Below are 22,711 nucleotides of genomic sequence, written 5' to 3' on the forward strand. Positions count from 1 at the left end.
GGTTTATCCAATATATAGGGGTGTGACACTTTTAATTTACCTAATGCCCCGTACACACGACCAGACTTTTCAACATCAAAAGTCTGACGGAATGATTCCGGCAGACTATTCGAACGTGTGTGGGCTGCAGCAGACTTTTGATTTGCAAAAGGTGACAGACTTTAGAAATGGAACATGTTTCAAATTTTTCCGACAGAACTCTGCCGGACCCAGAAATCCGCTCGTGTGTGTGCTAGTCTGACGGACTAAAACCGACGCTAGGGCAGCTATTGGCTACTGGCTATGAACTTCCTTATTCTAGTCCAGTCATACGTCATCACGTTCAAATCCGTCGGACTTTGGTGTGATTGTGTGTGGTCAAGTCCGTTCATTCGGAAAGTCCGTCAGAACTCTGTCAGAACTCCGTCAGAACTCCGTCGAAAGTCTGCCAGACTTAAAGAGGGATTCCACCAAAAAAATAAAAATATTAAAAGCCAGCAGCTATAAATACTACAGCTGCTGACTTTTAATAAATGGACACTCACCTGTCCCGGGTTCCAGCGATGCCGGCAGCCGAGGCCGATCGATCGCTCGGCTCTCGGCTGCTGCAGTCATCATTCTAGGTGAGGGAATCAGGAAGTGAAGCGGATCGGCTTCACTTCCCGGTTCCCTACTGCGCATGCGCGAGCCGCGCAATAGGAAATCTCCGCGCTGTCACTGGGACCCGTGTGTGTCCCAGCAGACAGCGCGGCAGGGCAGGAAATGGCGTAGACTCCCGCGGGAGTCTATGCCCGGAAGTGGGTGAAAATACCTGTCTTTGACAGGTATCTCCACCCCCTCCCCCCTGAAAGGTGTCAATTGTGACACCGGAGGGGGGGAGGGATCCGATCAGCGGAGGTTCCACTTTAGGGTGGAATCCCGCTTTAAGTCCTGTCGCGTGTACGCGGCATTAGAGTAAGTATTAGGGGGGCTACTGCACACAGAAGGTTTTTTAAAAACCTTGAGCCTTTAAAACCACTTTAAAAGTGATATTTCTTTTATAATGCTATTGTAAAGATTACAGGAGGCTGATATTATAAAAAAAATATATATATATTATAATAATAATAAATAATAAATCTTCCACTAGCTGCATTTAAAAATACAATTTAAAAGGAAAGGGAAGACACCATAATAAACCAGTATTTATGGAATCAACCCCAGGTGTGTCGGCTGCGCACCATTGGATAGAATATTAAAGCCCTTTCACAACGAGACGTATCCGATTTTGCTCAGCAGTGGATCTGTACGCTGATCCCCAGCTGAGTTTATGCAGAATGGAGCGGAACAGATCCCCTTTAATTTTTTTTGGCTGGATGGGATCAGACCCAGAGGTAGCCAGGTGTATACTGAGACAAGCTCATTTACATCTGACTGCCCATAGAGGAGAATGGAAGGTTCAATCAGGTCAGGCTGAAAAACAGACAGCTGGATCCGATCGGACCTCCCGTGTGAAAGGGGCCTAAAGCAATAACACTGTGTAGCACTGCAAAGCAGAATATGCCTATGCAACGAGAAGATAGAAATGCCTTCATGTACATTATCTCACAAAAGTTAGTACACCCCTCAAATTGTTGTAAACATTTTATTATATATTTTCATGTGACAATACTGAAGAAATGACACTTTGCTACAATGTAAAGTAATGAGGGAACAGCTTGTATAACAGTGTAAATTTGCTGTCCCCTCAAAATAACTCAACACACAGCCATTAATGTCTAAACCGTTGGCAACAAAAGTGAGTACTCCCCTAAAGTGAAAACGTCCAAACTGGCAGAAAGTGTCAATATTTTGTGTGGCCACCATTATTTTTCAGCACTGCCTTAACCCTCTTGGGAATGGAGTTCACCAGAGCTTCACAAGTTGGCACTGGAGTCCTCTTCCACTCCTCCATGATGACATCATGGAGCTGGTGGATGTTAGAGACCTTGTGCTCCTCCGCCTTCTGTTTGAGGATGCCCCACAGATGCTTAATAGGGTTTAGGTCTGGAGACATGCTTGGCCAGTCCATCACCTTTACCCTCAGCTTCTTTAGCAAGGCAGTGGTCATCGTGTGTTTGGGATCTTTATCATGTTGGAATACTGCCCTGTGGCGCAGTCTCTGAGGGGAGGGGATCATGCTCTGCTTCAGTATGTCACAGTACATGTTGGCATATATTGACACTTTGGGCCCAATTTGGACATTTTCACTTAGGGGTGTACTCACTTTTGTTGCCAGCGGTTTAGACCTTAAATGGGTTGTAAAGCTTTGTGTTTTTTCACCTTAATGCAACCTATGGGGCCACTCTGTGCAAAACGAACTGCACAGTGGAGGTAAGTATGATAGGTTTTTAAAAATTAAACCTTTACAAGCTGTACACTCACTACTTTACATTGTAGCAAAGTTTCTTTTTTTCAGTATTGTTACATGAAAAAATATAATAAAATATTTACAAAAATGTGAGGGTGTACTCACGTTTGTGAGATACCGTATATATATCACACATAAAGATGTTTTTAAACTATTAACACTTATTGATAAGATTATGAATATCAAACTGATGTACACATGCATGTAAAAATATTTTGAGGACTATACATTCCTTTTAATGGTATATAACAAGATCACAAAACTTGTGTTGACGTGTAAAGCATGCTATTTTAATGTATTTAGTATACATCTGTGAAAGAGATGCTCCCATTCTTACACATTAAAGTACCTGAGGATAAACAAGATACATGTACATAAATAAAAACAAACAATTCTAGTAAGATTAATATTATGAAATTGGTCACTTGAGCAGGGCATGTGACTGGGTAAAGCTATATAAAAAAATTATTATTTCAGCATTTTAATTTACCTACACCAATACAAAAAAATTTGAGATATAACTTGGAGAAAAGGGTTTAGGATATAAATATAACCATGAACCCTTGACTGATAATATACTAAACCTTCCTGATGAGCTTCCTGATGACGCATGAGTGATGCAAAATGCGTAGAAGCTAGTAAGCAGTGGCAATGTCATAACCTGTCCCTAACCCATACGAAACCGAGGCTTGCACCACATGCCGGGTTCCTGGAGATGGAACGGCGAGCAAAGACCCCGCTCGGAACGCTTGATAGACTTGTGTCGGTCTAAAGGCACTGTATAATGTGAGTGCAGATATTAATTTACATATAAATATATCTTTTGGTTTTTGAGCCGGTCACACCTCACACACAAATATATTAAACCTTGACTGGTTGATAACAGCTTCACATCTGCGCCACTTATTCAAGACTTTGCTACTTAAAATTCTAGTTGCCTGGCTATTATGCTAATGTAGCACTAAGAAGAGAGAAATATATGAATAAGGCCCCTTTTCACACTGGTGGAGTCCGCCAGCGGATCCTCCCGCTTAGCAGGGGATCCCTCCGCTGATCCCCACTGAGCAAGAGGATGACAGGTCCATGGCCACTCCGCTGTTGCAGAGCGGATCTGGCCCACTGTTCTCTATGGGCTGTCGAATAGAAACAGACTGCCTGTCCGTTTCCGTCCAACTGTCACCTGATCCAATCCGCCAGATGGATGGGGAATGGATCAGATCGGATTTTGGTGGGTGTCAGCGGACACTGGACACTTGTCTGTTAACATCCGCCACCCCATAGACAGCAATGGATGGTCCAATCAGGGTCTGACTGTATCAACTGACAGGCGGATCTGATCAGTCTGTCAGTGTGAAACAGGCCTAAGGAGTTGCGACTTTGCTCTGACTATTAGCTGCATGCATGGTCCAGGTTCATGACTCCGAATAACGAAATCAAAAGGATCAGGCATGAAAGCCAGGCAATTAAGAATTTTCAGAAGGAGCTTACTAGTAATGGCAGCCTCTGTATTTTATGTATTGTATGTATTTTATGTTTCAGGTTTTTTTTATAAGAGCAAATTCAGGCAGGTAATGCGATATCTCTTAAAGAGGAAGTAAACCCTGATGGGTTTACTTCCTCTTTCATGCCCCGCAAAGGCAAAGCATAATGGACTACTATGCATCGCATAGTAGTCCATTATGTGTCACTTACCTGACACAGGAGCCAGCGAAGTCACCGCTGTCCCCTGTAGTCCGGCGCATCCATCTTCTTGGTGGGGTCTCGCAGCTCCGCCGCTGTCATTCGGCGAAGCTGCGATGACGTCACTGCCGCGCATGCGCACGGGAGCCGACACACGCGGCATCTTCGTCATGGACGATGCCGTTCTCAGTGCGCCTGCGCGCCGCTGTCTTCGGGCAAATATCTCCTAAACCGTATAGGTTTAGGAGATATTTCTTGGACCTACAGGTAAGCCTTAATCTAGGCTTACCTGTAGGTCAAAATGTGTTGTAAGGGTTTACAATGACTTTAACCGAAAAAAGGTTATTTTTCACGTAGCTGCATGAGAATAGAATAGAAATGACTGTGGATCATCTTTTCCCCATCTCAGGAGTATGTCTGGGAGCAAGTCATTTTCAGACCTGCTGCATGTGACTTTTTGGAAGCCGGCAGCCTTACATCAGTCATTTCTAGAGATGATGTTCCTCTTGATGTTAATCCTAACAAGTTAACATTCCTTTTATTCCCCTATATTCTTCTCCTATGGGCCATGGATGTTCCTGATTGCAGGATTGCTCCATATGAAAAGACTTGATTTTTGTTTACAAGTCAGGGTCCTGCTCTATAACATGCACACCTCACTAGGATAATAAAGTGCGTGTTCTGTGTTAGGGGTATCAGAGCTATGACTTGAAAGTCACAATTGTCTGCATAATGAGAACATTCAAGGTAAGGAAATCCCATGGCAGAAGATTTGGAGCAGAAGATGCGCAATGTTATTATATGCTTAACTACAGAACAATTTATTATAATAGGACATGCCACAGTTTTAATACATTATCTAAATGCCACATAAGAATATACCGTATCTGGGACATACCTGGCTCCTGTCTTAGATGAACATTAACACCAATGCAATCTTTAAAGAGCCATCATAAATAGTATTACACAGAATAGAAAAATACAAAAATTAAACATATTAAGCTATGTTCAAGTATTAACAATCCGTCGACATGAAGGGCCACACCCAGGAGCTGTCAGGTAAATAGCAACATACAAGCAGCTCTAGAGCCATGGTAGGCAGAAATACTTAATGTCCCAAGTGTCCTTGGATTCTTCTCACTTCAACAGATGCTTCAACTGGTCCTGGAGGTTTGATGATTGTTCAACACTATGGATGAAGCAGAGGATAAGACAAACAAGTTATGCTGCATTTATTTATTTTAACAGTAATTTTTTCTCAACTTTCCATCTATTAAATTAAATCTTCTGCCCTTGTTGTTTTAACTTAGTATTTTTTTCTTCTGCCAGTAAATACCTTATACAGCCCACTTCCTCTTTCTTGTCTGGTAAAAAGCTTAGGCTTATGACATCATGCACAGCTCCCCCTCTCACACTTGTGAGAGTTTGCCAAAGGAGGGGGGGGGAGTCATAAGAGGGCAAATGAGGGCTGGAGATGTGCCTCTGTGTCTGCGTAAATCCAGGAAGTGAACAGACAGCAGCTTCAGCTGCCCACAGTTAAAATTGTTGCAGCTCAGTGGAGGGAGATTTCTGTAGCATATTTGGCAAGTACAGAATCACAGTATATATAACATAATATGCAAAGTAGTTGGAAGGAAGCTTCAGAATGGCAAATATGTTTTTATTACAAATTATGTAAGCAGATTGCAGTTCCTCAAGAAACTACAATGGTGACTAATGGACCATCATTCACCACCACATTCATCTTTATTTGCTGTGATGATCACCTGGAAGGTTAGGAGCACCCCACCCTGCCCTAGCAGTCTGCCTGGATACAGGGGAGGGTTGGGAAAGGGTTAACTAATGGTGCACACCCCCCCCCCCCCGCCCACAAGGGTGCAGGGACCATGTGTGATACAGAGGGAAGAAACCTGTAAAACCAAAAACATGAGGATGTCAGTAATGAAGGTTAGGAATTCCTCTCAACTTCAGAGCAAACCTACATGTGGCCCATGCAGCTCTTGCTACAGCATACTTACACACTATAGCAGTGGCAGACCTACCTTTTAGCATGCCCGCTTCCAGCGATGTGAGGACCATGCAAGGTTCTTTTCCAGGTCCGGAGTCTTTTCACTTTAGCCACTGGGCATCGAATGATGCAAATGGGAGTTACCGTATTTATCGGAGTATAACATGCACTTTTTTCCCCCCTAAAAACAGGGGGAAATTGGGGGTGCATGTTATACACCGATCCCCCGCTGTTTCTAACCCTTTCTGCTGTTCTCTGCAGCCTCCGGTTATTTTCGGCAGCTTTCGGAAAGCCGAAAGCTGCCGAAGACAACCGAGTGTGGCTGAAAATAGCCGAGAACGGCCGAAAATAGCTGAAAGCTGCAGAGAACGTCTGAAAATAGCCGAGAACAGCCGAGTACGGCCCAAGATACCCGAAAGCCGCCGAGAACTATCGAGTGCTGCCGAGATACACAGGACATTTGCTCTGTATCTCGGCTGTGCCATTTTTAACCGGCGAAGACACTGACAAGGCTGCAAATAACTGACAATGCTGCATTGATGGGCATTTAAATGTAAGTTTTTTTTCCTAAAACTTCCCTCCTAAAAGTTTTTTTCTTTTAAATTCCCTCCTAAACTTGGGGTGCGTGTTATACGCCAATAAATACAGTATATGGTACGGACACTCTGATCTTACTCCTGGCACCTTACGGATTATATACCGATAAAGCTGCTAATCTAAGCAAAACAAAAATTTAAAATCAATAGTTTTGTAGTTAGCTCATTGAACTGTAATATTAAAACCATTTTTTCTTTTCTCATTCTCACTGAGAAATTCAGGTCTATGCACTGCTTGTCTGTGTAAGCGCAAAGTATTTGTGGGTATGGGGGAGCATTATCCCTCACCCCTAAGATGCAGTTCATCTGAGTAGCTAACCACAAAACCTGACCTGGTGAGGGAGTGTAGGAAAGCGAGTATGTGTGCCTTGGGAGGTACCCCATCATGAGAACCTATCATGTTGTCCTGAATGGGCAAAGTTACAGATAGTAACTGTCAAAAGATAGTGCTGTCACTACTATTACTGGTCATTTTATGGACCTAGAGCGCTGATATTCAAGACATAAAAAGGTTTGATGGCCAATTTCTAATTATATTCCAACATGACTAGGTGAGCAGGTCTTTATAACCCCTGTTCACATCTGAAATTGTACGATTTCAAAGCCACATTTTCAGGTTTGACTTGTTAGACATCTGTACGGCTTCATGCACAGATGTCTATTGAAGTCGCACCCGAAATTGGCAAAAGTAGTGCAGGAACTACTTTTGCAAATCGGTTTCGCGCCACACATTGCCAGGAATAGTCTGCGACTTGTCATGCAATTTAACCTGTCAAATCGCTTCAATGTGAATGAGGGCTTATTCTGAGCTGTGAAAAAGAAAAACTGAATAATATAAAGAGTTTTTGAAAGCTGTGGAAACATTCAGGAAGGTCCAAATTCAGACTTTTTTTTCATATTAAATAGGATTTAAAGCTGAAGTTTAGTATACATTTATTTCTTTCAGGTACTTTTATAGAGCCGTCAATTTACACAGCGTTTACATATACATTGTACATTCACATCAGTCCCTACCCTCAAGGACCTTACAACCTAATATCCCTAACTCACAATATACATGTTTTTTTTTCAGGATACAGCACCATATATATATATATATATATATATATATATATATATATATATATATATATATATATATATATATATATATATATATATATATATATATATATCAGTTATGAGTAATGGTGTGTATCCCATTACCTGAAAAAGGTCTCCTTCCCCTACAAATCTTCCTATTCTCAAAGCCAACCAATGCTATCCTCAGTAGCTGCCTTCCGCCACTGTAAGCGTTAACAGCAGCCTTGGCTATACAGAAAAATTGTGCAGCTTGTCTGCACCGCTCTCTCTGCCATTCACGGAACTCATATTACTTAACCCCTTGCTGACCAGTCTTACTCCGGCAGAGTGGCACAGCCAGGCAAAATGACGTTACCTTACATTGCTTCGCCTTTTGGCCACTAACGGCGTGTGCACCCGCAGCATGTGCCCTGAGCCGATACGAGGCCCGGCCGGCGCAATGACCGCTGGTGCTCCAGCGATCGCTTGTGACTATGTATGAATACGATCTCTCTCTCCTCCTAGACAGTCCCATCCCCCCTACAGTTAGAACGAAGTTAACCCCATGATTGCTCTCTAGTGTTAACCCCTTCCCTGCCAGTGACATTTATACAGTAATCAGTGCATTTGTATATCATTGTATAATTGTCAATGGTCCCAAAAACGTTTCAAGTGTCCAATATGTGCAATATCGCAGTCCCATTAAAGAGCCCAAATCCCTCCTTTGCACTTAAAAGCATTCAAAAACGCCAAGTTTGGCTGTTTTGAATACTGTAATTTTTTTTAAATTTGGCACCTTCAAGTCTTGTGTAAACCAGAAGTGATATCATGACATTGCTTCTGGGTTACTGGATCAGAGACCCGATTGAAGGCAATTACAGCTTAGTTCGGGTCTCCGGCCGAGAGAGCCCAGACGAGCCACGTAAAGCGGCGGAATGTTCCCTCTCACTGCTTGGTATAACAGCCAAGTGGTTTCTTAGCCACATCGATTGTTATCCCAAGAAAGCCAACCACAGATTTTTAAAAACGGTACCGGGGTAATGCGTACAGCTGCAGGCTGTACGGTACAAGCCGAGGCATGAAGGGGTTAAAATGTCCGTGGGCCGGGTGCACGTGAATTCATCATGTGCACTGATGAGCTGGACATTTAGCGGTGGCGGGCTGGGTGCAACCTGCAGGCCACAGGTTGCGGACCCCTGCCACAATGTAAACACATGCTGTGTGGGGTTTTTTTTCCGTTTATAATTCTTTATTTCGCTGTTCAGCAAAGCATGTAGTACAGTACAACCAAAAATAGTGCGCCAAACATTGTGGATCAGAAACCTTCATAAAGCATTTAACAGTAATAAACAATGAAATATGTAAATTTACGTTTGGATCCGTGTCCTCCTGTTTAATTCTGTTACCATTGGGAATTCAATTACATGGAAAATGTTAGTTCTGAACAAGGCCCCTAGAACAAACAATGCAAGAACATCTAATACTAGTGTGTCAAACAGGGGACCGACCCATGCAAGCTTAAGCCATAAGAGCGTGATTTCTCTTTCTTTTCTATAAAACCTAAAATAGGAAATAGATGGTGATCAAGGAAGAATGAGTGCAAAAAAAAAAAAAAAAAGGGAAGAGGAAAATCAAGGAATTGGTGAAGGGGCTGGTGCCCACCCAAGAAGCCAAAGGATACCGAACAATCAATCACTACTGGGCACGAGCCCGTAGAAATCAAGGCAATAAGTAAGAAGCCTCCAGTCAAAAAAATGTTGAACATGGAATTGGTTGGTCAAAAGAAATTCATTGAATCTTATATCCTCCAAGCCTGGAATAAATTATTGAGCACCAATTATAGGAGACATGAGATTAATGCAGGCCATACACGGTCGAATTTCGAACGAATTTTGTTTTCAAAATCAGAAAATTCGTTTTTTTTGTGATCCGATGATGCCACCATTGATTTTCGAAATTCGGCCGGCCAAGCCTTCAATTTCACCTCATGTTGCTACAGAAAATAATTTTCTTGACCGGGAATCTTCTTTTCTCTCCGTAAATTTTTTTTTATCTCCGTAAATGTTCTTTTCTTATTACATTTCTCGCATGATTCTCCCATCATTGATTAGAAAATCGTTCGTTTTTCAAAAAATTTCCATGTCTGATTCCTCAAATTTTATTTCCGCACGAAAATCGGCTGTTGCTGCAGCCCACTAATGGTGCGAAATTCATACGAAAATTCTTAGATACGATTTTTGAAATTCGAACCGTGTATGGCCGGCATAACAGTCTGTTGTAGATAGCTTTAAAACAATTTATAAACACTTTCCACCTGTTTTTTTTTTCACCAATTTACTCCACTCTAAGCCCTTGTACACACGGTCGGAGATTCAGACGGAATGTGTCCTATCGGACCGTTTTGTCGGATAATCAGACTGTGTGTGGTCTCCATCGGACTGTTTCCGCTGGAGTATCCGACGGACCAAGTTTTCCAACTTGTCCGTAAAATTTTCCGGCAAAATGCTCCGATCGGACATACTCCGATCATGTGTAGCCTACTCCGACAGGCAAAGTGCCACGCATGCTCAGATCAAATTCCTAGACCAAAGCTATTGGCTACTAGCCTGAACGTAGTCCCGTCGTAACGAAATAACGTCATCCCGTTATGTACAATCGGATTTTCCAACAACTTTGTCTGACCGTGTGTATGCAACAGTTTCGGACAAAATCCGTCGGACAAAATCCGTCGGATAAAATCCAACATGGATTTGGTTGTCAGAATGTCCGACCGTGTGTACAGGGGCTAAGGCTTGCACACAGCTGTACAGAGCCCAGAGCCAGTATAATGACACTGCTGAGATCCACTGCCACTGCCCATTGAGATGCATTAGAAGATGCAGCTGTATGCAATAGGATACAGGGAGTTATGTACAGCGCCCACATGTGCACTTATCTATCACCCAAATACAGATAATATGCATTCGGAGTAAATGTCAATGCACATGTGGGTGCTTTACACAAGTGTTTCTCAACTCTAAAGGCAAGATATCTATACTAACAAGAGCCTGGGCTACCACGCTAGGATGGTCACCAAGGACCCAAAAGACACATATTTACATGCTGTTACCTTACAGCAGTAAGGTAAGGGGACACCCATATATCTAATCAGCACGAAGGATCTCACAAGTCACCTACCACTAGCAGCACCTTACAGAATTTTGCTTACCAGCACCAGCACTTTACTATTGGGTTTACAGAACCACTATGTATTACACTATATATACACCTTTGCCAAAGGAAGCATTTTTATGGACACTTTGACATAGGCTTTTATTTTGATCTATTAATTTATAAATTTTTATGTACATGTATGATTTGATATTTTTCTCTATTAACTTATTATCTGTTTACACTCGGAACATATGCACTTTGTTTCACGTACCTAAGTTTGGTAATTATTAGCACTTGTTTTGCACAATTTCTGAAGATTTCATTATTTGGAACTTAGTGGACACTGCAGCAGAAGATCTTCGCTATGTGTAAACTGGCGGGCGGGAGCTCTCCTCTCCACATGGTGGCGCTTGTGGGCACCGGTGACTGGCGAGGCTGCGCTGATGGGCACCGGTGAGGCTAAGCTGATGGGCACTGATCAGGTTGTATTGCTGGGCACATGTAAAGCTGCACAGATCAGGTTGTATTGAAGGGCACAGGTAAAGCTGCACTGATAAAGTTGTACCGATGGGTACAGATAAAGCTGCACTGATCAGGCTTATTGATGGGCACTGGTGAGGCTGAGCTGATAGGCACTGGCTGAGCTGATAGGCACTGGCGAGGCTGCGCTGATGGGCAGAGGTAAAGCTTCACTGATCAGGTTGTATTGATGAGCACTGGTGAGGCTGCATTGGAGAGTCTGAGCCGATGGGCACTGATCGAGCTACTTGATGGGCACTGATCGAGCTACTTGATGGGCACTGACGTGTGTGTGTGTATGTATCTGTCATTGCAGTATGCACACATACAATGATATTGCAAATGAACAAAAACCATCAACACATACTGACATTACACACACTCACAGAAACTATGACACCCAAATAGAAATTACTTTCGAGACAGGAGTATTTAGGACATTTTTTTAGACCTGCAGGGGTACTTCACCGCAAGAGGCTGAGAAACATTGCTTTACACAACCACATACATTCACCTTCTTATTAAATGCATCTCAACTGTATGCAGTGGCACCAGATCCCAGGAATGTCATTAAGCAAAGCAGCAATCGTTTCCAACCTTTAGAAACAGGACACTGCTTGTTATCTAGACTTACTTTTTCTGTATGGCTTCTTGTCTGGAAGAAAGCACAGAAACAGGTTAGTGGAAGTTTTGGATCTTTAGCATAAGCAATAATATAGAATCCAGGACACAATAATGAGAACTTACTGGTACTGTAGATGTGTTGTTATAATCGCCATTTTTCTGAGGCTCTGTAAATCACGAAAGTGTTAATTTATATAGATTAGTTCAATTTTGGTAATAAACAGTGACTACCAAGTTTTCCTTTTAATTCAGCAGTTGTTTTTCTACAGAATCGATCACTTTACATTTATCAATGTGAACTTCCTCTTATTGCAGTCTAATGAGCACTCCAAATGAGCAAACATCTAATGTGACTTCATCTCAAACACCAAAGGATAACTAAATGCAATTTGTTTTTAACCCCTTCACACCTAAGGGTAGAACAAATACCCAAGCACAATTTAGCAACTTTTACGTATGTAAAACAGTACATATCATTATCATATGAGTACAAACATTTTTTTTTGGACAAATTGGGCTTTCATTTGGTGGTAAATGGTAATGGATATCCCCTGTTTTTTTTTATTATCAAAAAGGAGAACTTGCCTATAATTGTAAAAAAAAAACAAAAAAAAAAAAAAAACAAGTTTTTTTAATTTAGCTGTATATTTCTTGCTACTACCATAACCTTCCACCAAAGAACAACGAGTTTCTACAGTGCTTTTTGCTTTGCATTTTTTCCAACCGTGATTTTTTTTTACGTTTTGATTTTTTTGAAAAATGTATTGTTGGGCACATTTAAAACCGCAAATCGCGGCAAAAATCGTAGCAAAAAAAAATGCAGTAAAAACGCACTACATACTTTGCTGCAGCTTCTCCGCTGAAGTCTATTGAAACAATACACATAGGAACCAATGTTAAAAATAAATAAATAAATAATGTCCTGCATTTCTGCAAAAGGCAAAAAAGCATGAAAAAAAAAAAACACATTAGTGTAAAACACACTGACACTATTACCAATTTAAAAAAGAAAAAAAAATTCTGCCCCTGACCTTTGACCCAAACACTAACCCTGGCACTGACCTTGATCAAATCTTGATCTAGGTATTTTTTTTTATTATTATAATTTTTTTTCACACTGTTTTTTTTTTCCTTTCTGCAATGACGCGAGATATATGATGCATCTCTCTCCTCCATTCAGACTGAGAAAACAAAGTGGCAGCCTTCACAGTGACTGATCACTAGGATAACCAGAGTGATCAGGTGACCTGGAATTGGGAGTTCCGGGTCCCGATTGTTAGTACGGGGCCCAGGGCTCTTGATGAGACCCTGGTATCTGTGTTGGGAGCGCACCGCATCAAAGTTAGATACGCAAGTATGCCGCCCCATGGAAAAAAAGCCAAGTCCAGTGGTGCCACAGGGGTTAATTTTGGATAGAGTGGAGTGGGGTTAGGTTTTTATTGCTGCCTTTGCCCCCGTTTAGGAGATTCGCCCTATTTGTGTTGTTTATTGTTATTACTGAATGTGAAAAGAAAGAAAATCCCAAATTTAAGGTTTTCACGAGAACAGTAATAGAGTGGAAATCTTCCAGTGGTGATACTACACTGTGTGCACATTTATTAGCAAAGTTGTATTTTTGAGGATTCATTTCATTTTTGAACAGCTACAATGCTCCTGGTCAATCCAAAATGTTAATAAACCTTAAATCTGAATATGTAAGAAAGTAAAAATGAGATTTTGGCTTTCTTAAGAAAATGTCTATGTGCAGAATTATTGGGCAACTATTGGTGTGCAGAATTATTATGGAACTAAATTAAAATGCTCTCATCTCACTTGTTTATTTTCATCTGTTAAAGTGAGAATATGAAAATAACTTTACAAATAAAAACATAAAAAAAAAATAATATCAGTGACCAGTTTAGCCACCCTTCTTTTCAATAACAGTCATAAGCCTTCCATTGATGGAGTCTGTCAGTTTCTTGATCTGTTGACGATCAATTTTTTTATGCAGCAGCAACCACAGAGAGGTGTACCGTTTTCCTTCACCATAGATCTCCTGTTTAAGAAGGGCCCACAAGTTCTCAATAGGGTTTAGGTCAGATGAGGAAGGGGCCTGGTCATAATTCTTTCACCGTTAAAGTATTTGTTAATCCATTTTTTTGAGTCTATGCCAGCCCCTTAGAGGCTGGTATCGCACACTATGCAAGTTGTTTTCAAAAAAAGCATTCTAAATACCGAATTTGAGCTGTCTTCAGGCCAGTCACATGACTTGCGGCCACTTTACAGCTCAGATGTATGTATAGTAGCTCGAGATCGATGTATAGTAGCCCATTATGCTTTACCAGGATGGAGAATCGGATCTTGAGACAGAAGGTCATCTCTCAACGGCAGTCGCCATGGGGTATCCGCCACCAGGCGCACTAGGTCTGCGTACCAAGGATGCTGAGGCCAATCTGGAGGAAATCAGTATTACTGGGATCCCCTCGACCTCTACTCTGCGAGCAGACGTGGTAACAGTTTCAGTGGAGGAAAGGCGAAGATCAGCTGGTACTAATCCCACAGAGCCACCAGCGTGTCTGCCCACGGATCTCTTGTCCTGAACATGAATCTCGGCACCTTCCAATTGACACGGGAGACCAGAAGATCCACGTCTGGTGTGCCCCACCTCAGGCACAGTAGCCTGAATACCTCCGGATGCAACGCCCATTCTCCTGGGTCCAGAATCTGGGGACTCAGATAGTCCGCCTGCCAGTTCTCCACTCCCGGGATGTAAATATTCGACAGGGCCGGTAGGTGTCGTTCTGCCCACCGAAGTATGTGAGTGACCTCCCGTGCGGCGGCTGAGCTTTTTGTTCCCCCTTGGTGAATGACGTATGCCACAGCCATGGTGTTGTCTGACTGGATCCTGATTGGATGCCCCTGAAGTCTCATAGACCATGTGGAGAGGCACAGCCTGATCGTTCTTAGTTCGAGCAGATTGATAGGAACGACTTCCCGGACTGAATCACTGGGACCTCAGCCAACAGATCAGTGAATCTCTGACTGACTGGGTCACCTGGATCCAGGGACAACTGAGATTTGTCCCATTTTGTCAAAATCTCCTTCTGCAGGACTCTGGTGTGGACCTGGGCATATGGTATTGCCTCGAAGGAGGCTACCATGAGTCCCAGGACTCGCATGCAGAAGCGGAGTAATGACCACTTGCAGTTCATCAGCAGTTTTACCGTGGATCTGAGAGTCTGCAGTTTGTCCGAAGGGAGAAAAACCCTTGCTTCCCTGGAGTCCAGCAGCAAGCCCAAGTACTTCAGACGCTGGGTCGGTACAATCACCGACTTCTTTAGAGTCAAAAGCCACACAAATTCTTGCAGGGTCTGCATGGTGATCGCCACATCCTCCTCTACTTCTGAGGCGGAAGATGCCCTCAGGAGGAGATAGTCTAGGAATCCCACGATCGCGATCCCACGTTGCCGCAGCAACACCAAAACTGGAGCCAATACCTTGGTAAAGACTCGGGGGGCTGATGCCAGACCAAAAAGGAAGAGCCACAAACTGGTAGTGGGCTTCCCCAACTGCAAATCGCAAAATCTTTTGATGCCGAGGGCATATGGGTATGTGCAGGTACGCATCCTGGATGTCTAAGGAAGCCAGGAAGTCCCCTTGATGGAGTGCAGTGACTACTGAGCAAACTGATTCCATTCTGAACCTCTGCACTTTCACAAAGTGATTGAGGGCTTTCAGGTCCAAGATTGGACATACCCCTTCCTTCTTGGGAACTACAAACAGATTTGAGTAGAATCCCCGGAAACTTTCCGATTCCAGAACCGGTACAACCACCCCGCCACTCAACAGGTCCCTTACTGCCCCCAAGAGGGCCTCCCGGCGAGCCGGGGATACAGGTATGCTGGAGGGGAAGAATCTGTTTGGTGGCCAAGAGAGAAACTCTATCTTGTAGCCTGAGGAAATCAGATTGCAGACCCATTGGTCGGATAGTTGAGAGGACCACTGGGCTGCAAACTCCCGAAGGCGAACCCCCACCCGAGATATGGGTGGGGGCAAACCTTGATGTGGTAGCACTTTTGTTCGCAGGCTTGTTAGGCTTGCGGTTCCAGGGACGTTTTTGTCCTTCCGTGGTCATCTTGTCAGACTGGGGACATTTAGCCGAAGCTCCGGAAAGACGAGCAGAAAAAAAGGGCCCTTGCCTACAGCGTGGCTCCTTAGCCTTCCTGGCCTGTGGGAGTAGGGTACTCTTACCACCAGTGGCATTTTTAATAATGTCATCCAACGAGGCTCCGAAAAGCCGGTCGCCAAGGAAGGGAAGATCCATCAGGGCTTTCTTAGATGCCTGGTCAGCAGACCAGCATTTTAACCAAATCAGGCGCCTCAGCACCACTGCTGACACTGAAGCCCTGGATAACAGAGGGAGAGTATCCAGGGGAAACGTACTTAAGGCCCTGCACTAGTTGGTCTGCTAGTTCCACGCAGACAGGAGAAGCCTGTTGCTCTCCAAATTCGCGGTGCAACAGTTTTGCCCACTCAGTGTCTGTGACAGACGTGCGGGTGCCAGTACAGGTCGCACGGCTGACCCCACAACCGTAAACAAGGAACGAGCCACTGCCTCGGCCTTCCTGTCTGTGGGATCCTTAAATGCAGGAGTCCCCTCTACCGGGATCGTAGTTACTTTATTTAACCAAAGTCGGTGTGGGTCGGTGAATACAAGAGAAAAGAGAGGAGGTCACAGTGGTCGTGGGGAGGGTCGGTGCTTCTGGGCTGTTGTGGGTAGATACAAAATCATTGAGGGAGGGCATAAGTTCAAGAATGAACTTCAGGGGGAACTGATGTGGAAAATGATAGACTTCATTACTAATGTGACTTACAGTGATCTTTCAAGGACTCTGTAGTTTCAGAACATGTTCAGAATCAACAGAGACACCATACCCAGCTGTGGAATTTTATCTGGAGTAGCTATCTGACAAAAGCCTCTTCTCTGACCATTTGGTAGTATAATAATATCACTTCAATGGGAAGGGAACAGGAAGAACTTGATCCCCTTTGGCTCAATGTAGCAGTTTTAGCATATGGAGGGGGGCTGAGGTGGGGGGGGGGGTGTTTACAAGTGTGTATATATCAGAATACACACCCCTGGTCCTCTCTCTTAGCCCCATGGAAGACAATGCATGGTCACATAAGGGCTGTCTGTGCAACGTATTCGTATCATCTTATTTCTCTTTTCTCTAACTTTTTCTAACCTAGGATTTGCCTTAATACATTGATAGCATTTGTATGTCCATTGTAACCATATATAATTTTTGCATTAATTATCTTTGTAGACTAGCAGCATTGTATTTGTAACATCACTATGTTATATTTGGCAATCTCTTATTATTCAAACGTTTCTTTTCTGTATAATTAAATTTGATTATTCTTCTTTTTGCATGGTTATCATTCTTTTTAAATTCTATCTGAAATAGCTGAAATCGCATTGGTTGATTCTTATATAGACAAAATGTTTTAAACACTTATTTTATGTATCATTAATCATTTAAGTGAGGTACAAACATTGGCAACACAGACAGCGAGTGCGGGCAGAAGATCCCGGTCTACTGTCACAATGGGGATGGCTGCAGAAGTGGGAACATGTTACATGTTCTGCACTAAAAAAGGGTGGAACATGTAACATGTTACCAAAGGTGAACTTATCCTTTAAAATATACTAATGCAGACATCAAATCTAAGGACTGATAATCCTCAATATAAAAGGGTGTCTGAATTGTAGTTGTGCAGCAACTGTTTTTAGTACACTTCCCCTTAGTGTGTTATTATACAGGATTTATATAGCGCCAACAGTTTGTGCAGCACTTTACAATATAAAGGGAGACAGTACAGTTACAATACAAGAGGGTCAGGAGAGCCCTGCCCCTGCAAGCTTACAATCTAAAAAAGGGAAAAGTATGTCATGTAATTGTAATTACTCACATCTTCTGAATGTAAAATAGCATCTTCTTGCATCACCATATTTCTGGCAGCATGGCCAAGAAGCTGAAAAAAAAAAAAGAAAATGGGTATTTTTTTTTTCCCCATAGGCTTACGAAACTACAGTATACCTGGACACTAAAGACATATCTTGGGGTTCAAAGCAACCTTGATTTTCAAGTATATACACACACACACACACACACACACACACACACACACACAGTCACGTTTTCAGGATTTCTTTCACATGTGCTTTTAATCAATGTCAAAGGCTTAGTATCCATGATACATATTTTATTTAAGGCCCCTTTCACACTGGGGCGGTGAGTGTGTCGGTGGTAAAGCACCGCTATTTTTAGCAGCGCAATTTTGCGGTGCTATTCGGCCACTAGTGGGGCGCTTTTACCTCCCGCTAGCAGCCGAGAAAGGATTAAAACCACCCACAAAGCGCTGCTGCAGCGGCGCATTGCCAGCGGTATAGTCGCGCTACCCATTGATTTCAATGGTTAGGAGCGGAGGAGGAGTGGTGTACATAAACCGCCCCTTCACCGCTCTAAAGATACTGCTAGCAGGGACTTTAACGTCCTGCCAACACACAACTCTGGGCTTTCACATTGGAGACACAGGAGCGGCTCTTTCAGGGCGCTTTGCAGGCGCTATTTTTTTTAGCAAAGCACCTCAGTGTGAAAGGGGTCTAAGGGAAATTTTCAAAACATGGCCTGATGGGGGTACTTAAACCCCCTTCCTAACCAGACCAATTTTCAGCTTTCAGTGCTCTCACACTTTGAATGACAATTACTCAGTCATGCAACACTGTGCAGATATGACATTTTTTTTCAAACAAATAGAGCTTTCTTTTGGTGGTATTTAATCACCGCTGGGTTTTTAATTTTTTGCACTATAAATCAAAAAAAGACTGAAAATTTGGTGAAAAAAAATTCTATGTTTCTGTTAAAATTTATTGCAGAGCATTGGCAGACTATTGCAGAGTATGGGCAGAGTACTGCAGATTATTGTCACTGAGCAGCGCTTTGGGCACTTCACATCCGGTTCACAGCGCTGCTGCCATCTCTCCCCCTCTCTCTGTACCGATCAGTACAGAGAAGGGAGGGAGGAACCAGTCATGACATGACGCCAGTTTGTTTACAAGTGATCGCTCCGTTATTTGACAGAGCGATCATGTGGTAAACAGCCGCTACCAGCGGCCTTTTACCGCGATGCGCCAGGTCTTCCAGACCTGGCGGTCAATGATGTTTGTGGGAGCACACGAGAGCAAGATTCTGGGAGGACGTTCACCCAGAAAAACATGACCATGCTGTAGCCGTCTTTTGGCTATGGCCTGGTCGGCAAGTGGTTAAAGCAGATGTAAACCCCATTTTTAATTTGTGGCCAAGGTGTTGGAATCATTCCTCAGAGATTTTGGTCCATAGTGACATGATAGCATCACACAGTTGCTGCAGATTTGTCAGCTGCACTTCCATGATGTGAATCTTCCGTTCCACCACATCCCAAAGGTGTTCTATTAGACTGAGATATGGTGACTGTGGAGGCCATTGGAGTGCAGTGACCTCATTGTCATGTTTAAGAATCCAGTGGTGAGATGATCTGAGCTTTGTAACATGGTGCATTATCCTGCTGGACGCAGCCATCAGAAGATGGGTACAAGGTAGTCACAAAGGGATGGACATGGTCAGCAAAAATACTCAGGTAGGACGTGGTGTTTAAACGATGTTCAATTGTTACTAAGAGGCCCAAAGTGTGCCAAGAAAATATCCCCTAAACCATTACACCACCACCACCCTGAACTGTTGATACAAGGCAGGATGGATCCATGCTTTCGTTTTTTTACACCAAATTCTAATCCTACCATCTGAATGTTGCAGCTGAAATCAGGACTCATCAAACCAGGCAACATTTTTCCAGTCTTCCATTGTCCAATTTTGGTGAGCCTGTGCGAATTGTGGCCTCAGTTTCCTGTTCTTAGCTGACAGGTGTGGCACCCGGTGTGGTCTTCTGCTGCTGTAGCCCATCTACTTCAAGGTTCGATGTGTTGTGCATTCAGAGATGGTATTCTGCATACCTTGGTTGTAACGAGTGGGTACTTTAGTTACTGTTGCCCTTCTATCATCTGAAACCAGTCTGCCCATAATCCCCTGACATCAGCAAGGCATTTTCATCCACACAACTGAATATTTTCTCTTTTTTGGGACCATTCTCTGTAAACCCTAGAGATGGCTGTGCGTGAAAATCCCAGTAGAACAGCAGTTTTTTTAACCACTTATGTACTGCCACACGCCGACATACGTCCTGACTTTGAAGAGGAATATTGCCGGTTCACACTATTGCGATGCGAGAACCCTGAGAATCAACTGGGGGTTCCTACATCGCACCCGGAACGCACGGCAGTTCACACTGCCATATGTGAACTGCTGGGGAGTGTCATTATATGTTAACGACACCCCCATTTCAGCTCGCATATCGCACTGCGAACTGACAGATTGGACATGAATCGGGTTGCATATGTGTGAACACACATGCGATCCGATTCTGGTCCGAACTGAAAAAAAGGGTCCTGTGCGTGTTTGCACCGAATGCGGTGCGATATCAACCATACTATCTGTATGGCTGACATCGCACAGACATCGCATGTAACGTGAACAGCGGTGCGCTGCGCATTACATGCAATGTCCGCCATCGCAATAGTGTGAACCGGCCCTTATGGCTGCAGCTAGCTGCCATAACCCTGGTATCCTCTTCTTCGGCCGGCAGTTTGCTTTCCACCAATAGTGGTCTCTGCAAAGGATTCGCTGTAAGACCCCTTTTATTGGCAGCGGGAGATTGCCCCCCCCCCCCTCCCGCCATGCTCCGGTGCCCTCCGCCGCTTACTGGATCTGTCGGCAGCGGCGGAGGCAATCAGATTCTTTCACGTCAGTGGCATGGAGACAAGTGAGGGGAAGATGGCCCCCACCCATCTCCATACCATTGCAGGGCGGAAGCCACGACAAAATGTCACTTCCGCCCGTACCTCTTAAGGGGTCTTTTTTTTTTTTTGCATTTTTGTGTAAATATGAGATCTGAAGTCTTTTTGACCCCCCAGATCTCATATTTAAGAGGACCTGTCATTCTTTTTTTTCTATTACAAGGGATGTTTACATTCCTTGTAATAGGAATAAAATTTACACAATTTTTTATTTTTATTTTTTTAAAGAACAGTGTAAAAATAAATAGGAAAAAAAATTAATATTTTTTTAAATGCGCCCCGTCCCAAAACGTGCAGAAGCGGCGGCATATGAAAACAGTGTTCAAACCACACATGTGAGGTATCGCCACGATCGGTAGAGTGAGAGCAATAATTCTAGATCTCCTCTGTAACTCAAAACAGGCAACCTGTAGACTTTTTTTTTAAACATGGCCTATGGAGACTTTTAAGGGTAAAAGTTTGCTGCCATTCCACGAGCTGGTGCAATTTTGAAGCGTGACATGTTGGGTATCAATTTACTCTGCGTAACATTATCTTTCATAATATAAACAAAATTGGACTAAATTTACTGTCGTCTTAGTTTTTAATTGAAAAAAAGTGCACTTGTAAGACCGCTGCGCAAATACGGTGTGACAGAAAGTTTTGCAACGACCGCCATTTTATTCTCTAGTGTGTTAGAAAAAAGAATGTATAATGTTTGGGGGTTCGAAGTAATTTTATAAAAAAAAAAAAAAAAAAACACACACACAACTGTTTTTAACTTGTAAACAACAAATCCAGCCCGTATGGCACCAACAAATCAAAGTCACTTAAATCTCTTTTCTTCCCCACGTCTAGATGCCTGAATGCATTGAGTTGCTGCCATGTGATTGGCTGATCAGCAAACCAAGTAATTGAACAGGTGTACCTAATAAAGTGGCCGGTGAGTGTGTAATATGTATAATGACTGCCCTCATATTAAATAACGTTCTGAATACACAATGACTGAATAATAATAACAATATAATATGTATATATCAGTATCAGTCCATAGAGATCCTGTGTATACCAATGGCTGTACAGGGGAGGATCAGACGTCCAATCAGCTCATCCCCTCTTCTCAGTCTACACCTGTGCTACCTTATAGACCCGCCTCCTCCCCACAGGCCCCGCCCCTTGGTCCATCGCCGGAAGCCGCCCCCCTCACCTCAGAGCTCCGCGATCCTTTCAGCACTTGTTTGGTGAGGGCGATGACGTCAGCGCCGCACGTGCTGACCTTCTCGGTGAGCAGTCCCTTCACAGACTGCCCGTACTTGGTCTGGCCATCCGCGGACGCCGCCATTTTCGCCACAGCTTCCCTCTCCATCATAAGTACGGCTCCCAGCGTGGCTCAAGAAGGCTGGCAAAGCGAAAGTGGAGGGCGGGGCCAAAGTCCGGCTTGTGTCCCGCCTACTGAGCGGTGCGCTGTCAAATCACATGATGGGGGAGAGGGGGAACATGTGATTGAATGGAAGGAAATACTAAAGGTAAACAAAGAAAGATTAAACAGGGTGAGAAAAGAGAGCTGATTGGACGAGAAATTACAATATATGTGAATTAGTTTGAAGTTGTGGAGAGGAATGTGATTCCCTGTCAGGTTTTTATTGCTGTCTGTGACCCTGTTAGGGAGGTTCACCCTGTATTTATCCAGGTTACCATCATCACTGACAGTGAAAGAAAATCACATACTTTTCGGTTGTCACCAGAACAGGAATAGAGAGGAAATCTTCCATAGGGGACACTATGTCTAG

General features: G+C 43.4%; 1 protein-coding gene across 2 annotated transcripts; it reads right to left on the reverse strand.

Moving 5' to 3' along the window:
- Positions 1 to 2,579: 2,579 nt before the first annotated feature.
- On the reverse strand, positions 2,580 to 22,338 carry BORCS7 (BLOC-1 related complex subunit 7). 2 transcript variants are annotated; one of them, XM_077455289.1, is made up of 5 exons: positions 22,129 to 22,328; positions 17,963 to 18,025; positions 12,134 to 12,177; positions 12,021 to 12,041; positions 2,580 to 5,237 (listed from the first exon to the last, which is right to left on the reverse strand). In XM_077455289.1, exons 1-5 carry the CDS (start codon positions 22,288 to 22,290, stop codon positions 5,186 to 5,188), a joined length of 342 nt encoding a protein of 113 aa, XP_077311415.1. In that variant the 5' UTR covers positions 22,291 to 22,328; the 3' UTR covers positions 2,580 to 5,185. The 2 variants fall into 2 exon arrangements, with proteins under 2 accessions (XP_077311415.1, XP_077311416.1); XM_077455290.1 differs by lacking the exon at positions 12,021 to 12,041 and having other exon boundaries at positions 22,129 to 22,338.
- Positions 22,339 to 22,711: the final 373 nt, after the last annotated feature.

This window comes from Lithobates pipiens, unplaced genomic scaffold (assembly GCF_037356315.1).
Source record: "Lithobates pipiens isolate NorthernLeopardFrog02 unplaced genomic scaffold, aLitPip1_a1.2 Scaffold_25, whole genome shotgun sequence".
Classification (NCBI taxonomy): domain Eukaryota; kingdom Metazoa; phylum Chordata; class Amphibia; order Anura; family Ranidae; genus Lithobates; species Lithobates pipiens.